Source organism: Delphinus delphis, chromosome 13 (genome assembly GCF_949987515.2).
Source record: "Delphinus delphis chromosome 13, mDelDel1.2, whole genome shotgun sequence".
Lineage (NCBI taxonomy): Eukaryota > Metazoa > Chordata > Mammalia > Artiodactyla > Delphinidae > Delphinus > Delphinus delphis.
In genome coordinates, this window is record NC_082695.1 from 51,228,788 (window position 1) to 51,246,082 (window position 17,295).

At 34.1% G+C, this 17,295-nt stretch overlaps 1 protein-coding gene across 1 annotated transcript in view; it reads left to right on the forward strand.

Annotated features, from left to right (window-relative positions):
* KIAA1328 (KIAA1328 ortholog) overlaps positions 1-17,295 on the forward strand; it is a 385,660-nt gene that overhangs the window by 50,651 nt on the left and 317,714 nt on the right. The window contains exon 5 of the mRNA XM_060028920.1: positions 4,306-4,421. Coding sequence (XP_059884903.1) covers positions 4,306-4,421 — 116 coding nt within the window. The remainder of the gene's footprint in view (positions 1-4,305; positions 4,422-17,295) is intronic.

Genomic DNA, 17,295 nt, shown 5'->3' on the forward strand with positions numbered 1-17,295 from the left:
CTTTTCTTCCTATTTACTGAGGTTTTTTTTTTTTTAATCATGAATCATTGTTGGATTTTTTTCAAACCCTTTTCTGCATCTATTTAGATGATCATGTGGTTTTTGTCCTTTATTTTATTGATATGGTATATTACATTAATTGATGTTTGATTATTAAACCAACTTTTCATTCCTGGGTTAAATTCCAGTTAGGCATGATGTATAATCCTTTTTTTTTTTTAAATGTTCCTGGATTGTGCTTGCTGGTATTTTGTTGAGGATTTTTGCATCTACATTCATTTGCTGTTGTTTTGTAGTTCTTAGAGCTCTTTTGACATAGATTGCTGTGTTTCTCGTTTCTTAAAGCACCTTTGTTCCTTTAGACAGTACATTTTAAATTACAGTTAAATGTTAGAATTTGTAAAGAGGGCATTAAGATGATTTCACTGCCATATATATATATATTTGTATAAATATATTTTTTTAATGATGAAAGCTCTTCTTTTTCACCATGCATTTACATTTGCTTAAAAACAGTATATCCCTTTCTGTCTGCTAGATGTCCTGTGAAATCTAGGACATCTAATCTCTCTAAATCTTATCCACTAAGTTAATATTGAGAATTTATAGAATGCTACCAGCATTCTCTGCTTCCAAATGTGAGATGTCAATCAGGGAAAGAAATTTATCTGGTTGACCATTGGTGAGCTCTAACTAATTCTCTTTGGGATAGAAGCTTCGTTGCCTTGACCTTGTCTTTCACAGTAGAAAGACATTTCTGGAGTACCTAGAAGAACATTGGGGATATGTAAAGCCATAAAATAAATCTCTTCCTAGAACATTAGTTTTACTAAAAAGTTTAGAATAGATGGGTATGGGGAAACTTTTTATATTAAAACAGAAAAGATTGTTTTATGGAGAAAAATACAGAATGTGCAGGGATGTTTAAGCTAAAACATAAGCCTTCAAGGAAACTCAGGTTTTTTGCCATGGTTTTCAGCTGAACCACCCAACTCTAAGTGTATGAATTATCATTCCTTGTTAGATAAGAGTATAGTTTGTGGACATAATTGAGAAGTACTCTGAGATGTTAAATAAATGCTGAAATGATTATTTCTTTATGAACAGACTATTGTCCTCCTTGTAAATAATTAACAAATCAACACTGGGAATATCCTCTTGACCAGAGTTTTCAACTTTTCTATCCTATTAGTCAAATATTTCCCTTTTTTGTGTTTACATTCTCATTTTGTTAACTAGCTTATTGCTGTACTCTAAATGAGATAGAGGATTAGGTATTTTTATGTTACTTTGTGGTCTGAGAATGCTTTGATAAAAAATGTAGATCATGATACCAGATAATTTCTCGTACATACACCTCATGGGAAATATTATTGAACATAAATTAAACAGGAAGACATATTTCAGAGTGGATATAAAATCTCGAGTTTGTTTTATTGGCAAGTCCTTTGCATTTAAAGGCTGTATTAATACACTTGCTCCTATTAACTATGCTAATAGACCACAGAGAAGCCATGCATATCTTTAGATAGGCCTATAGAAGTGTTGCCTTTTGTGCTTAACACAGCTTGTTAAGTTTATAGCCTTCCAGAGCATAATAATTGCTAACGGGTAGTCTAATCATAGCAGCGTAACAGAAAAGATTTTCTTTTTTTTTTTAAAAAAAAGCCCTGTTTAAATAGTGTAGCAACAAAATTTTCAAATATCTCTAGAAACTAAATTTAGGAAAGAGTGGTTCTTCTGGATAGAGCACTTTACGTTTTGGGAGAAGCTCATCATAGCCACTGGCATTATTGAATATATGTACAAACATTTTTTGCCGTCAGTGATCCCTAGAGTTTTCATGGATTTTCTTCAGGTTTGACAAAGGGAGTAAGTAAATGCTGGGGTATATGTTCTGACCTGGCAGTCTCTAGACATACTTTCTTCATTTACTTTAATGTTAGGTAAATGTGGCAGTGTACTTTGTTGTTACTGTTTTTATGACCTTGGAAGCCTTGCTTTCTTGAACAAACAAATCTTTGGGTCATTCCTCATATTTATTTGGCTTTTATGAATGGAATTGAAATGACAGGGGCCATTGTGAGGTTCCTTTCGGATATCCCATAACTGGATAAACTTACTGTGATTATTTTTTCCTATAGTAGGCATTCAGTTAATATTTTTTAATAAGTAAATGAAAATAAATCTTCTCTTATCTGCTTATGGATTTTCCTCTTCAGTCTCATCTGTAAGATTTGACCAATCTAAACAGGGAGAGATCTTGCCACATATTTTCTCACCTTGACAGTGTTTATTCTCTCCTTACAGTATATAGCATTACCTATTTCATCTTTCTTTTATGCATAATCCTACAGATTCATCACTTCTTTTGTTTTACGTTAACCTCATGCGAAATTTTGCATCATTACACTTTTTAATATTTCTCTTGTCATCCTCTTCCACTGCCTCTTTCATCCTATGGCTGTAGCTTTTGCATAGATTACAGTATTGTATGCCTTGTACCCTGACCAGATGTTTGTTAACTTCTTTCTTATTTCTTTACAAATGCTCTCCATATTTGTAAAGGACATATATATAGTTCCAGTATGTTTATAGTATAGTAAAGGAAATTATAGAACTTAAGCTGGAAGGAATTTTTAAAATTGTCTAGCCTTTTTTGTTTATGAGTGGGAGTAATGATGCCCAGAGAAATAAGCATGCTTTGCCACAGTCACCATATGTATGTGGTTTTCTGATTTACAGTTTGGGGGTGTACTTGATCTGGAACAGTTTCCTAGCAAAGGTGTTTCAGAAGCCAGTTGACAGATTGAAGAGGAGTGATTTGGATGATAGAATGAATTAATGGTTCAAATGTTTGACAATTTTAGAAAAAACTTAAGAGGCAGTGGGGAATTACTGTGAAAGATGTTAGTATAAATGTGGTTGAGGATAATGACAAGAATAGCGAAGGCATTATAAAGAGATGGCAACAAGGGAGCAGGCTAACCTGAGACCAGATTATAAATCCTCTACGTATGTGTATATTTGTTCCTTGTTTAGTTGTGTGGATTCCTTGTAATTGTATCAGTATTAGAGATTATGCTCGTAGAAAGAAGGTCCTGAGTCCCATACATGAGCCTAGTAGTATGCTAAATGTAAATAATAGGAGTCGGGAAAATGATTGGAATGTCATGATAAGCAAGAAAAAATAAAGCTATTTTTTGAAAATTACTATATGCCCTGCACTTTCACACAAATTAATTCAAAGACAAGATGCAGTCAACTCTTGAACATTCAAAATTCTAATTTTCATTCTGTTATTTCATTGATCTTAATATCTCCACCAGAAAGCTAGCAACAAAGGAAAGGCTGTGGAGTTCATGTTATTCAGAAATTGTTCTGGTGGAGTACAGGTGTGGGAGGAAATAAATTTAGATGCTCAAAGAAAAGATTTGGCTTCCCTGTGGATTTCACTAACACATATCCCTGTGTGATCTTATAGAATAAAATGTGTTGTACTCTCTTTGGAGAATTAATCACCAGTGACAGAAATTCAGAGCTAGCATCTCTGTTCACAGAGTAACATGAAAATTAGGGTTGTCATTTTAAGGTAAGTTTTAATGTTTAGTTTTTTTTCCCCCCTCTGTGCTCTTATCAGAAACCACCCATTTTTGATAGGATTGAGTTGGAATACCTTTCAGAGTTAAGCATTAAAGATATATATTTTTGGTCAGTGTTTTTTACTTTATAACCCCTTTTTGAACTAAGAATAAATGTGCAAACCTTTTTTTATCTTAATGCCATTTAAAAATTCCAGTCCAGTTATTTATATGCTACTGAAGATTGCAGGGTATTAGTACCAGGAAAAAGTAAAATCACCTATGTATGTTTAATGCAATATTTACGTAGTATATATGTTGTTTATTTTATTGACAGGGTTTAAATAGAAGTATGAAAAAGATCTAAATCAAAATAAATTGTGCCTTATTTGATAATGAAGAGGTGAAACCTTTGTTTTAAAAATTCGATATTTTTCAGTCTTGGATCATAATTGGGAACCCATGAAGTATAGGACTTTCCATATTTAAGACAGTTCTGATTATTGCAAAAGTTCTTGATGTAAAAACCACATGCATATTTTATTACAAAGGTGTGGAATATTGCCTTGTGAAAGGTTAATTTTAAAAAATTCAAAAAACATAAATTATCCCTGAAGAAACCAGCATACCTCTGGAATAAATCTAGTTTTGATAAACCACAGCTGTAGGCACATATTTTATTTTATTCTCATGGGCATTTTCTTTTCTCTTGTATTTCTTTCAGAGTAAGTGAGGAAAAGGAAGTAACAGAAGAAAGACTCAAAGCTGAGCAGGAATCATTTGAGAAGAAGATCAGGCAGTTGGAAGAACAGAATGAACTGATCATAAAAGAAAGGGAAGATATCCTTTTTGAAAGTACTCTTTTTTAACGTGCAGAAAGTTTGACTCTTTCATGAAGAAAATGTAAACTCCAGAGAAATAATTGTTTTAATTTATAACAGAGAGTAAATCTGCATGGGCTGCCATTTTTAGGCAATCAGAACGACACTTAACAGCATGTGTTGTTGCTTCCTTTGTGCTTGATACAGTCGTCCAGCTGTTCCACTGCTGCTGTTATACTGTGGAGCACACATTTGTCAATTCAAAGAGACAATAAGAAATTTGGGCGTTAAAATGTAGTGTTGGAACTTTATTAAATTCCGTTCTACTACTGTAATTGAGCCTGAACCCTCTTTGTCTTTGGTATTCTTTCTAGCTAAAGCTTTGACAGCCTAAGGAATTCTATTCTGAAATCATAAAAATAAAAAAAATCCGTTGTAACTTATAGATGTTGTAATTGATAAATGTTTATACTGCAACATAATACTACCAAACTATTCTCATGGAAGAGAAAACTATTGGGTTTAGAATTAGAGAGAGGGTTATGTGTGTGTGAGTGTAAATATGTATAATTTCATTATTTGTAAGAAAGTAAAATTAAAAATGGTGTTTTAACTTAAGAATTGTACTTTAAGGGATATGTGAGTTGAAATAAGCATATTTCTGAAGTTTGTTTTGACTGGGTAGATACTTATCTTTGGGTGTTTTTTTGCAGTGACATTGGTATAAAAGAGAAGTGACTGTCCCTAAAGTTAGGATCTGCCAGCTAAAGGAGTATGTGAATGCTTAAAGGAACGATTGTCCTTATTGTCAGTAGCATCATTTACTTGATTTTTTTTTTTAGATTTTTTTTTTTTGATGTTGACCATTTTTTAAGTCTTTATTGAATTTGTTACAATATTGCTTCTGTTTTATGTTTTGGTTTTTTGGCCCCAAGGCATGTGGGATCTTAGCTCCCCGACCAGGGATTGAACCCGCACCCCCTGCATTGGAAGGTAAAATCTTAACCACTGGACCACCAGGGAAGTCCCCCATTTACTTGATTTTAATAATTTTTTTGAAGATTCTTTGAGTGTCAAAAATGATCATGTATTGACAGTAACTATACCTTTGTGAAAACTAGGGAAATAGAAGCATAAAGATAAATTAATTCACTGGAAAAAAAAAGCACAAAAAATAACTATAAAAATTGAGTTCTGAACTTGTATTTTTCAAACAGTGGGAGTGCATGATTGCAAATTAATAGAATCAGAATTCTCCGATTTGATTTGTGGAGTAGAACATTTTTTAGTTTTATGGGCCCCACAGTTTGAAAGGAGTACTTTTTCAATTTTTTTTTCTATATTTCTTTAGCATTTGAATAATCATCTTGGGCTTTCTCTTTTCTTTGCTTTCTTTGACTTTATTGCGCTGGGTTGTCAACTCTCAGCCTACGCCCCCACCTCTGTGATTTTCTTCTTGCTACTTTTCTCTCTTGGTTAAAATAGCACTGTTTAGTCAGAATTCACGTCTGTGCTCAGCCAGTGTTAGTCTTTCACTTTGCAAAAGGAATAGTGACTCAGGACCCTAGCACTTTCAGAAAAGGTGGACTAGGAATGCTTTTATTTGTAACAGAAGTTCACTTTACAGGGTCTATTTCTTTGCACATAACAATTCTGGAGGTAAGTGGCCTCTGGCATTGGTTCAGTGGCTTAAAGTTTTCAGTGCTGGGTCCGTACAGTTCTCTTAGCTTCTTCTAATGGTTGCAGGATTCCAGGTTTCAAGATGGTTACTCCAATTCCAGGTATTACATTTGCATTAAGGCAGAAAGAAAGGAGAAGGAAGATGTTCTGGTAGTTGTGACTCCCTGTCCTTTTTCAAAATACATAAAATCTTTCTCAGGGCATTTCCCTCGACGCTGCCGCACAGCAGTCTTTCATGAGATATTTATTGTCCTGAACTTTATCACATGGGCATGCTAATCTGCAAGGGAGGCTGAGGAAGTGAGCGTTTAGCTTATCCAATTTAGACAGTGGGAGGCAGCAGGGAAGGGGATTGGAAATGAAGTCAGCCTCCAACTCTGGTAGCAGAAGTAGGGGAAATTGAAGTCACTTTTTTAAAAAAAATTTTTTAATTTTTATTTTTCTGGCTGCTCCATGCAGCATGTGGGATCTTAGTTCCCCAAACAGGAATCGAACCCATGCCCCCTGCATTGGGAGCACGGAGTCTTAACCACTGGACCGCCAGGGAAGTCCCTGAAATCACTTTTTAAATACAGAGGAGGTGGTGATACCTTGATCTCCCCGGAACAAGATAAATAAATAAATAAATAAATATTATGTTAAGTGGAATTGGGGTGAGTTGGAGAAATAAAGTGAGAGAAGGAGGAGGTAGCAGACAATTTAGAAATCCTGGCCACAGTTAGGGTGCGACCTAACACACAAAACACACACAAAAATGTGTGGCTGTCTGGTAAAGCAGAATTTAACTTTGGTGGACTATTACATTTAGCACTCTTCTGGATCAAGATTAATTGTATTTAGTGTCGAAGCAGTCTAAACTCAGCATGGTTATGGGCAGAATAGTTTCTTCTATCAGGATGAATATTAAGATACCCCCAGGTGATTGTAGTGACACAGTTTTTCCTGTTTTCTTAGCACATAGGTCAGCAAACTACTGCCGTGGGCCAGATCTATCAGGGTGTCAGATAAGTGCAGCCACACACATTCATTTATGTATCTTCTGTGGCTGTTCCTGCGCTACAGCTGCAAGTGGTGCAGTTGCAACAAAGACCCTGTGGCCTACATAGCCCGAAATATTTATATCTGGCCCTCAGCAGAAAAGTTTGCTCGCCCCCATCTACCTTATAAGATTAAAGTAAAGGAAAAGGCATGTAAAGAAGTCAAAGACTTAGACATGTGTTGTAGTTAGACCAATTTTGCATTTGGTATAAAAGGATTTGATTTGAGCATTTATTATTATTATTGTGAGTGAAGATTGGAGTAAATATTAGACCATGTTCAAAAATTAAAATGGTTTAGTTAGTATAATTGGTTTAAGATTTTTTGAATCACCTAAAGATAAGTGGTATTTGTAGAATTTGTCAAAGAAAAGAGAATGAAAGGTATGATTAAAAAACAGTGACATCCATGGTTTTTATTCCAAGTAGATTGCTCAAGTACAAATCCCCTTTACCAGTATAAACTTGTCAAAGGATAATATAGATGATTTTACAGTACATAAAACTCTGTAAAACTTAGAAACATAAAACAAGGATATGACTTAAAACAATACAGTTTTAACTACAGATACATTAACCTCTCGTACATGAATGATTCAGACTCATGCATGAAATCAGATCATTTCAAATTATTTTAAAGCCTGTTTCTGTGTGAGGAACTATATGGATTCTGATTTTTGGCATTTTAAAGGTGTGCTATCCTCATTTATGGGTTTTTTGTTTTAAAAGTTCTAATAGGATTTATTGATCAACTATACGGACCCAGACCAGTCCAGTCCCTTAGTAGAAAAGAGTAAAGATATTTTACATATTTGCATTTGGATCAGGCTTTTGAAGGATTTGTTCTTACATGAAATAGAGAATTTATTACTAAAACATAAAAATCCTTGGTAGTTTTCAGTCTTTGAACAAAGAAAGCTTATTTCTTGAGAAATTAACTATGTAAGTGAATATGCCATTTACAAAGTCAAGCAGTCTGATGAACCTAGTTGATTTTTGCCTAGCTAAATGAGTATGAATGGAGAGATAAATCTGAAATGTAGAGAGAAATATGTCCAATAGGAATAATTCTAAAAGATGTTAGCATGTAATAGTATAAGACACAGAGGATGCAGCCATTACAAAAGTTGATTAATGTTTGAGCTGATTGTATTTCCAGAACATAGGTGTCAGGTCAGGATGGTATCAAAAGCTTACAGAAGGAAAGTAAAGTTTGATATTTTCTGATTTCACTGTTTTAACTGACAGAGCAAGGGAAGTGACAGAGAAGAAAGCACAATGGGCTTTAGAGTCAAAATTGTTTCAGCACTGCCTAGCTGTCTGACCTTGGGAATGCTACTGAACTTTTCTAAGTCTCTTTTTTCATCTATAATATATGGATAGCTAATAATGCCTTTTTTGCAGGCTTGTTGAAATTTGGCAGACTCTTTGCGTTGTGTGTGTAAAGAATCTAGCAGTGTTTCATACTTTGGGACACTGAAAAGAAGATAGCAATTCTCGTTATTACTACTATTAATATGGATGAGGGATGAGTTGACTAGCTTCTCTGTTTCTCACTTCTGTGCCTTTCTTCAGTGGGGTTTTGATGGTTTTCATTAGGTTAAGCAGGTGCTTAGGCTGCTTAGAGGCCCAGTACGAGAGTGAAATTGATCTGTTCTCTGCTTTATCTTCTATTTCTATGAAAGAGGAAACCTTTCTGCATCATATATACCAGTTAGGTGCTCATTGAGAACAAACCAGGTCTTACTTTCCTCTCCCATAAACCAGACTGACAGAAATGTTTGGTTTTTTCTCCTTCTGGTCTGTTTCCATTGTCTCTCTGATTGAGACTTAGTAAATTGAAAAGGTTTAGAGGTACTTAGAGCTTAGATTCTCAAGCCCATTGAAGAAAGAATTTTAAAGGAACCAACCTTAACCTTTTTGAGGAATGTTTTAGAATGAGCCAAAGGTCTCAGTATGTCTGTACTGAAATTAGACTAGAGAAAATTCACAAGAATTTTATCTAATTATGTGAAAAGAAATCATTTGTGCAAATAGCAATAATACTTCAGAGGTATTCAAAGCTTTCCATTTAACTATATACATCTCTGCTACATGAGCTGAACTACCACGATCTGATAGACTTTTACCAAGAATAGGAACCATACTGTAGGAAGCTCTATCATAGATCTGGATGCAGTGGTCTTGGGTGGGTAGGCAGGGTGGGAAAAGATAGTAAATAGAAATAAGTTTCATGAGAAAGGAAATGAATTTCAAAAGAAAGGGTACGTTTTCCCTTTCTAATTAATCTTTCTGATACTTCATAAGAAAAGGCAGGAGATTCTCCAGTCCTGGAAATAGTTTGGGGAGACTTAAAAATCTAAACTTAGTGAAGAAGCCTATAGGCAGAGGAGAGGGTATTGTGGTGTCTGGCAATGTGGTATATGAATATAGCAAAGTATGTTGCCCAACACCTTATCAGCCTTTTGGTTTTGAATAAATATTGAGTTTTTGTTTTTTTATGTTTACAAATTGAATTTTATGGTGGTAGGATATATTCTGTGCACTTGGATAGTCAGTTTATTCTATTCAACAAGTGCTAGACAATATTGTTTTACTAATCTAATAACTATCTCTAGTACTGTAGAAGTTGTGCTTTTGGGGGCCATTTTATTTGCTGTGTGATGCTGTATAACTTAAGCAGGTTTTGGACCATTATTATTGTATATTGTCCTGTAATGTCATTATAAATCATGATAACAGATTAAATAACCCTTTACATTTGTATTACAAAGAAGTAAGCATGCTTAAGGAAAGAACTAGTTATTACTAGTATTATTGTTGCCTAAGCTGTTCTTTTTTTTAAATTAATTAATTTATTTTTGGTTGTGTTGGGTCTTCGTTGCTGCGTGCAGGCTTTCTCTAGTTGCGGTGAGCGGGGGCTACTCTTTGTTGCGGTGCACAGGCTTCTCGTTGTGGTGGCTTCTCTTGTTGCGGAGCACAGACTCTAGAACGCAGGCTTCAGTAGTTGTGGTGCACAGACTTAGTTGCTCTGTGGCATGTGGGACCTTCCCAGACCAGGGCTTGAACCCGCGTCCCCTGCATTGGCAGGCAAACTCCCAACCACTGCGCCACCAGGGAAGTCCCTTTAAGCTGTTCTTAAAGATTATGTTGTTCTCTTAAAAATACTTAGATATTAATGCTAACTGAAGGGAGAAATTAATGATAGATGCTTGCAGAAAGTAAAAAAATATATTAAAATTTTATCTATATACAACTTCATTTCAATAAGCCTTTAGCGTTTGAGTTACTCTGTGGTAGTGAGTTATATTTACACTTTACTTTTCTGGAACTCATCCAAGAATAAGAATAAAAAGAAGTACTCCTCACCTGCTCTGGTCCCCTGTATATGGACTTTGCTTATATGAAAATTCCTGAGGCTGTCACATGTATAATAATAAACTCATTATCTGGTATCTAGTTTGTAAGTCCATTGTAGATTAGAAGTAGAAAATTAGAAGTAGGGAAAGGAGCTACAGTGAGAATATTGAAGCTGACAGGAGAGTCAGCTATTAAAACTATTAAAAATGACATAAAAACTGAAAATGCACAGCAGTTTAGAGCTTCTCCCCACCTAGGTATATCTCAAGGCCATCATATATTAAATGATGTACTTAACACTTGTAATGATTATTCTAAGGCATCAAAATAATGCTAAATTGTTTTTATCCCATTCTCTTTTCTTGGTACTTCTAGTACTTCTGTTAGTAAGACATCTTACATTTGTGTGTTGGTTTTCTATTTACAGAGTACTTTCACTTATACTTTTTAATCTTCACAATAACCTGATTAAGTTAGGTGAGGCAGATACTCATATCCTTATTTTACAGATAAAGATATAGGACTGGAGAGGTAACTGAAACAGCCCATTGCAGAGTTAAGAGTGAAATCTTTTGACACCAACTGTCTTTACACCAAATTATTTCTGCAGCAGTGACTGATACAAATATCAATAAGCCTTACTTTTCTAACCTGCTTTATAGTTAAAGCACAATTTTATCAAAAAATTAGATTTTACAGTGCTTTTTATCCAAAGTTGGTTAAAAAAAATGGGAGGGGGGAACATTACTTAATAGAGTGTAACCTAATTATCCAGAAATCCGGGTATGTAGAATGTTCCTGAGATTCACTTGTATTTTGGCTTTTCTATTCAGTCACCAAGTCTTTATCATTTTTCCCTTTGAAATGTTATTCTGAACCCATTGTCTTTTTTGTTTTAATTTTTATTGGGGTATAATTGATTTACAATGTTGTGTTAGTTTCAGGTATACAACAAAGTGAATCTGTTGGACATATTCATATATCCACTCTTTTTTAGCTTCTTTTCCCATATAGGCCATTACAGAGTATTGAGTAGAGTTCCCTGTGCTATACAGTAGGTCCTTATTAGTTATGTATTTTATATATAGTAGTGTATTTTATATGTGTCAATCCCAATCTTCCAATTTTACCCTCCCCCTGCTTACTCCCCAGTAACCATAAGTTTATTTTTCACATCTATCACTCTGTTTCTGTTCTGTAGATAAGTTCATTTGTAGCCTTTTTCTTAGATTTCACATGTGATATCATATGATATTTGTCTCTCTCTGTCTGACTTACTTCACTCAGCATGAGAATCTGTAGGTTCATCCATATTGCTGCAAATGGCATTATTTTGTTCTTTTCTTATGGCTGAGTAATATACCATTGTATATATGGGTAAAGAAGTTGTGAACCCATTGTCTTTTGCTGTTTTCACTGACACTTCACTGCATTCCTGTGTAGTATCCTTTTGCCCATCTCCATTATCTACAGCCGCCTTTGACTTCATTTCATCACTGTTGCCAGATTAATCCTTCTTGAGGACTATTTTTATCGCATCACTTGTCTTTTTAATAACTTGCTTTGGCTTCTTATGACCTAAAATATCAAATGCGTGTTCTTAATTTTGACGTTCAAGCCCTCCGTTACTGATATCACGTAACACATGTGACCTTCATTTTTATGACTCCCTTGTGTGGTACCTACATACTAGGTAGGAAAAATTCATTAGTTTTTCATACTTATTACAGTTTATTTCTATTTGTCATTGTTCCTTTCGCTAGTTTTCTTTGAGACTTCAGGACATTTTTCTGAAATTTTTTTAACAGTATTTAACTCTTAGAACTCTTCAAGCATTCATACCTATACCAACTGCCCTAACTTGTGCATCTTGTGCTTCCTTGGGCAACTGTAGTGCTCTTTCAGTAGTACTGGGTTTTGAATAAGAAAATTTACGTCAGTCTTGGATCAGTTAATTTATACCTTTGTGACTTTACACAGTCATTGAACGCAAGACCATGTCAATTTCATTTTAGGAGAATAAGCCAGTTTAGTTGCTTTAGACTTGAGTAGTAGAGAAAGTGAAGGCTGTGAAGAAAAGGAGATATTATCTAGCCAAAGGGTATCTATATTTGAAGAAATGTTTTTTGTTTTGTTTTAAGGCTGGAAAAGAATGTTGAGTATATTTGTATGTTGAAACAAATGTTCTAGGAAATGATTAAGATCTGCTTTCCATCTCATAGTACCTTTTCTGATTTTTAGTTTTTCTTCTGTGAAAATGAAACAAGTCTTAAAGAAATCGTGATAAATATATCTAACTGTTAAACTTAGATGTTTTGGAGTATTAAGATATAAGATTGTGCTTTTCAACCACTTTGCCCTCTATTCTGGGCTTAGCAAGGTTCATTTGTTTACGTATGTATGTGTTTGCTATTTTAGTGTTTGCTATGGACTGAATTGTGTCCCTCCAAAATTCGTGTGTTGAACCCCTAACACCTCTTTCCCTCCCCCGATGTAACGATCTGGAGAAGGGTTTTTAGGAGGTGATTAAGGTTAAATGAGGTCATGTGGATGAGTTCCTAATCCAATAGGACTATGGCCTTATAAGAAAAGAAAGAGAGATCTCTCTCTCTCCCTCCCTTCTCTGCATCCCCCACATGTGAGGACACAGTAGCCATCTGAAAGCCAGGAAGAGAGCTCTTACCAGAAACCAAATCCTTTGAGACCTTGATTGGACTTTCCAGCCTCTAGAACCATGAGAAAATAAATTTCTGTTTTAAGCCACCCAGTCTGTGGTATTTTGTCAGCCTGAGCAGATTTAGACAGTATTTAATGTGTACTTAGTTCTTTGGTATTTTTATTCTGTGTATATGTTGAAAAAGCCTTTCAGTGTATCTGTAGAAGGGTAATGTTTCTAAATTTCTAAATAATTAGTGTGGTTTCAGATATCATTCTCTGATAGTTTTCCTTTATTTTTAGTCTCCTGGTTGGGTATTATTGAACTTTGAACACTAATTTTTAAGATATTATTTTGTATTTTTTAATGAGATTTGCTTTTAAGGATTTTTCTGCCTTATTGTTTGAGATCGTTTTAATATCTGTGGTGTACCATTTTATAATAAAACAAATAGCTTTACTTTGCAGGTTTGGTTTTGACAGTGTTTTGATTTCTTTGACTTGCTGAAGGCTCTAGATGTGGAGCCTGAGCACCCCCAGAGAGCAATTTCTGTGTTGCTTTATAGTAAGTGATACTGGAATTCAAATAGATGTGGATTGGGGCTTCTAAAATAGCCCTACCCTAGTAGCTAAAGTATTCACTTTGATGCCCACATGTAAATAAGCTAAGCAGACTGAAATTCAAAAATATTTATTTTCTACATTTCTGTTTAACTAAATTTGTTTTTAGTAATAGTTCTGCACTGGATAAACGGTAGTTAATCTGTTTAGCATAATTTAAAATTACTTTGGGAAGTTTCAACAGTTCTTGCATGAAGAAGTAGGCTTTTGATAAATCAATTCCATAATAATTATTGTTGAGGAGAGTTCATTATTTCATTTAGCCTTTTACATTAACTGATCTTCTTTAAAGGGCTGTTCTGACGTAATCTCTTCAGCTAAATCCATTTGCCATACCACAGCTTGTAATTGCTTTAGATTTGAAGAATATGATGAATGACTTTATTATTGACCAGTAGCAAATTTGTCTTAAGTGTTCTTAACCTCAGTATGGCCTTCACTTTTGAATAGTTAAATGATTCAGATGGTAATATTCTCACCTCAGTTATAGACTTATACAATAGCATTTCCTTTTTTATTTTTATACTTATACCCAAGATTTTACATTTCCAACTCTAAATTTTCAGATGTAGTAAATCTGATTATGGTATAGTCATGTAATGACAAAAATTAACTGAATATCTGAAATGGATCTCCCTATAGATAAGATGGTAAGGATTGTCACCTTCTCCCAATTTCATTATCTTTTGTTAATACAGAAATCGCAGGCTGTTCAACTCTTTTCCTGAATGCTCAGGCTGGTGAAAAATGGAGAAAGAACCTTCCTAACAAAAGTCTTACACATTCCTTGAATTTCTAAATAAATATGACCTAGAAAACTTAAATATCTAAAGATGATACTTGTTTATCTTCCAGTTGGTGTTCCAGTTGGTCAGTTTTCCTAATAGTAGTTATAATGTGTGTGTCTTATTTTTTGGCCATACCTTTAAAAGACCTTTATCTACACAAAGGCTGATAAACACAGGAAAAATGGCAACAGGCAAAGGAGAGAAAAAGAAAGATGAAAGCAATACAAAAGAAGGTTAGAAATCATAGAAATTACCCTAATGAGAAATTTGTACTAGAGAAAGTTTGACAATTGAGAAGAGAGCCTAGGATATGGTGATAGAAGAGAATAGTTATTAGCTGAGTGCAGGGAAAAGTCGCCAGATAGCTACCTCTATCTCACATAATAACCCCAAGGCATCCGTGTGCCAGGCTAAAAGCACAAGGACTAGTTTAACAGTCTAGAGGCAAAGGGAGTGAGAGGAGGTTTTAGTGTGATAGTGTAATCATTTAGAGATATCACAGCCTTTATAAGCATATTCTTCATATAGTATTATACAGTAATTTGAGATGGCAGAGAAGTGCTTTATGCTGCTAAGGCAGCTTTTTTATCTTTATTAAGTAAAAAATCTATATGAACAATTCTTTTGTAAACTTTTAGTTAATTAGCAATTGGGTGTCTCAAATATGGCTTATCTCAATATGTGACATAATAAAAACACTGTAGTATTTTGGAAAGAACACGAAAATCATAAACTTGAAATCTTGACTTCATTTTACCTTTAAACTAGCTATATGACCTTGGATAAACTAACCTCTGCAAGTCTGAATTTTATCGTATTTAACATGTTAATAATATCTGAACTGTTTACCACAAAAGGTGATCAAAATTGTAAAAGTTCTATAAAAATTTGAAGTCTACAAAAATATTTTCTCTCCCTGAAAAAGTTTACAACATACAAATGGATGTGAAGATATATTTGATAAATCATTTGATTTTTATTCTTTATTATATTCCCTCACACATTTAAAATGTTATCATTTCAAGCATGCTGTGAATTTAAATAGGCCTCTTTTTGTACCAAAGCAAATGCTATTATAATTCTTTTTCAAGTTATCATATATTTTATTTTGTTTTTTATTAATGTTGATTTATAACATTATATTTCATCTGTAAAATATTATATTTCTACTTCTGTATACCCTACAATGTGCTCATCACCAAAAATTTATTTTCCATTCATCACCGTACAGTTGATCCCCTTTACCCATTTTGCCCTTCCCCCTACCCCCATGTAACCACTACTCTGTTCTCTGTATCTACATGTCTGTTTTTGTTTGGTTTGGTTTGTTCATTTATTTTATTCTTTGTTTATTAGTTTTTTATGTTCCACATATAAGCAACATCCCATGGTATTTTCCTTTCTCTGTCTGACTTATTTCACTTAGCATAATACCCTCAGGGTCCATTGATGTTATTGCAGATGGCAAGATTTCATCTTTTTTATGGCTGAGTAGTATTACTATATATATATATATATATATATATATATATATATATATATATATATCATCTTTATTCATCTGTTCATGGGTACTTAGGTTGTTTCCATATCTTGGCTATTGTAAATAATGCTGAAATGAACATGGGGGTGCAGATATCTTTTTGGATTAGTGTTTTCATATTCTTTGGATAAATACCCAGGAGTGGACTAGTGAATCATATGGTAGTTCTAGTCTTAATTTTTTTTTGAGGAATCTCCATACTGTCTTCCATAGTATTTACACCAATTTACATTACCACTGACAGTTTATGAAGGTTCCCTTTTCTCCACATCCTCTCTAACACTTGTTATTTGATAGGGATTACATTGAATCTGTAGATTGCTTTAGGTAATGAGGACATTTGACAATGTTAATTCTTCCAAGCTAGGAGCATGGAATATCTTTCCATTTATATGTGTCTTCTTCAGTTTCTTTCAATAATGTCGTATAGTTTTCAGTGTACAAGTCTTTCACTTCTTGGTTAAATTTATTCCTAGGTATTTTATTGTATTTGTTGCAATTATAAATGGGATTGTTTTCTTAATTTCTCTCTCTGCTAGCTCATTATTGGCATATAGAAATGCAATGGATTTATGTTCCATTCTTTTCCTCTTCACCTTTTACATTTTTGTTGTCTTAAATTATCCCTTTTTATGTTGTGGGTTTGTTACCAAATGGAGATAGCTATAGTTATTCTTTTACTTTCTTTTTTTCCCCTTTAACTTTTATACTATAATAAAGTGTTTAAAATCTATTCTGATAGATGCAGTTTTCCAGTTTTGTCTATTTATCACCTGCTCAAAGTTTTGTATATTTTTTCCATTTTGTTTCTGGTAGAAATGCTCCTGTCAACATCTCTTGTAAGACAGGTCGAGTGTTGATGACCTCCCTCAGCTTTTGTTTGTCTGGGAGAGTCTTTATTTCTCCTTCATATCTGAATGATAATTTTGCTGAATAGAGTGTTCTTGGGTGACAGGTTTTATCTTTCAGTATTTTGAGAGTGTCATTTTACTCCCTCCTGGCCTGTAGGGTTTCTGCTAAGAAATCTGCTGATAGCCTAATAGGGGTTTCTTTGTAGGTTATCATCCTTTTTACCCTGGCTGCCTTGAAAATTCTTTGTTATTGACTTCTGACAATTTTTTATATTTCTGGTAGAAGGTCTTTTTGCATTGAGGTAATTAAATGTTCTCTTAGCTTCATGGACTTGTATATCCAGTTTCTTTCCCAAGT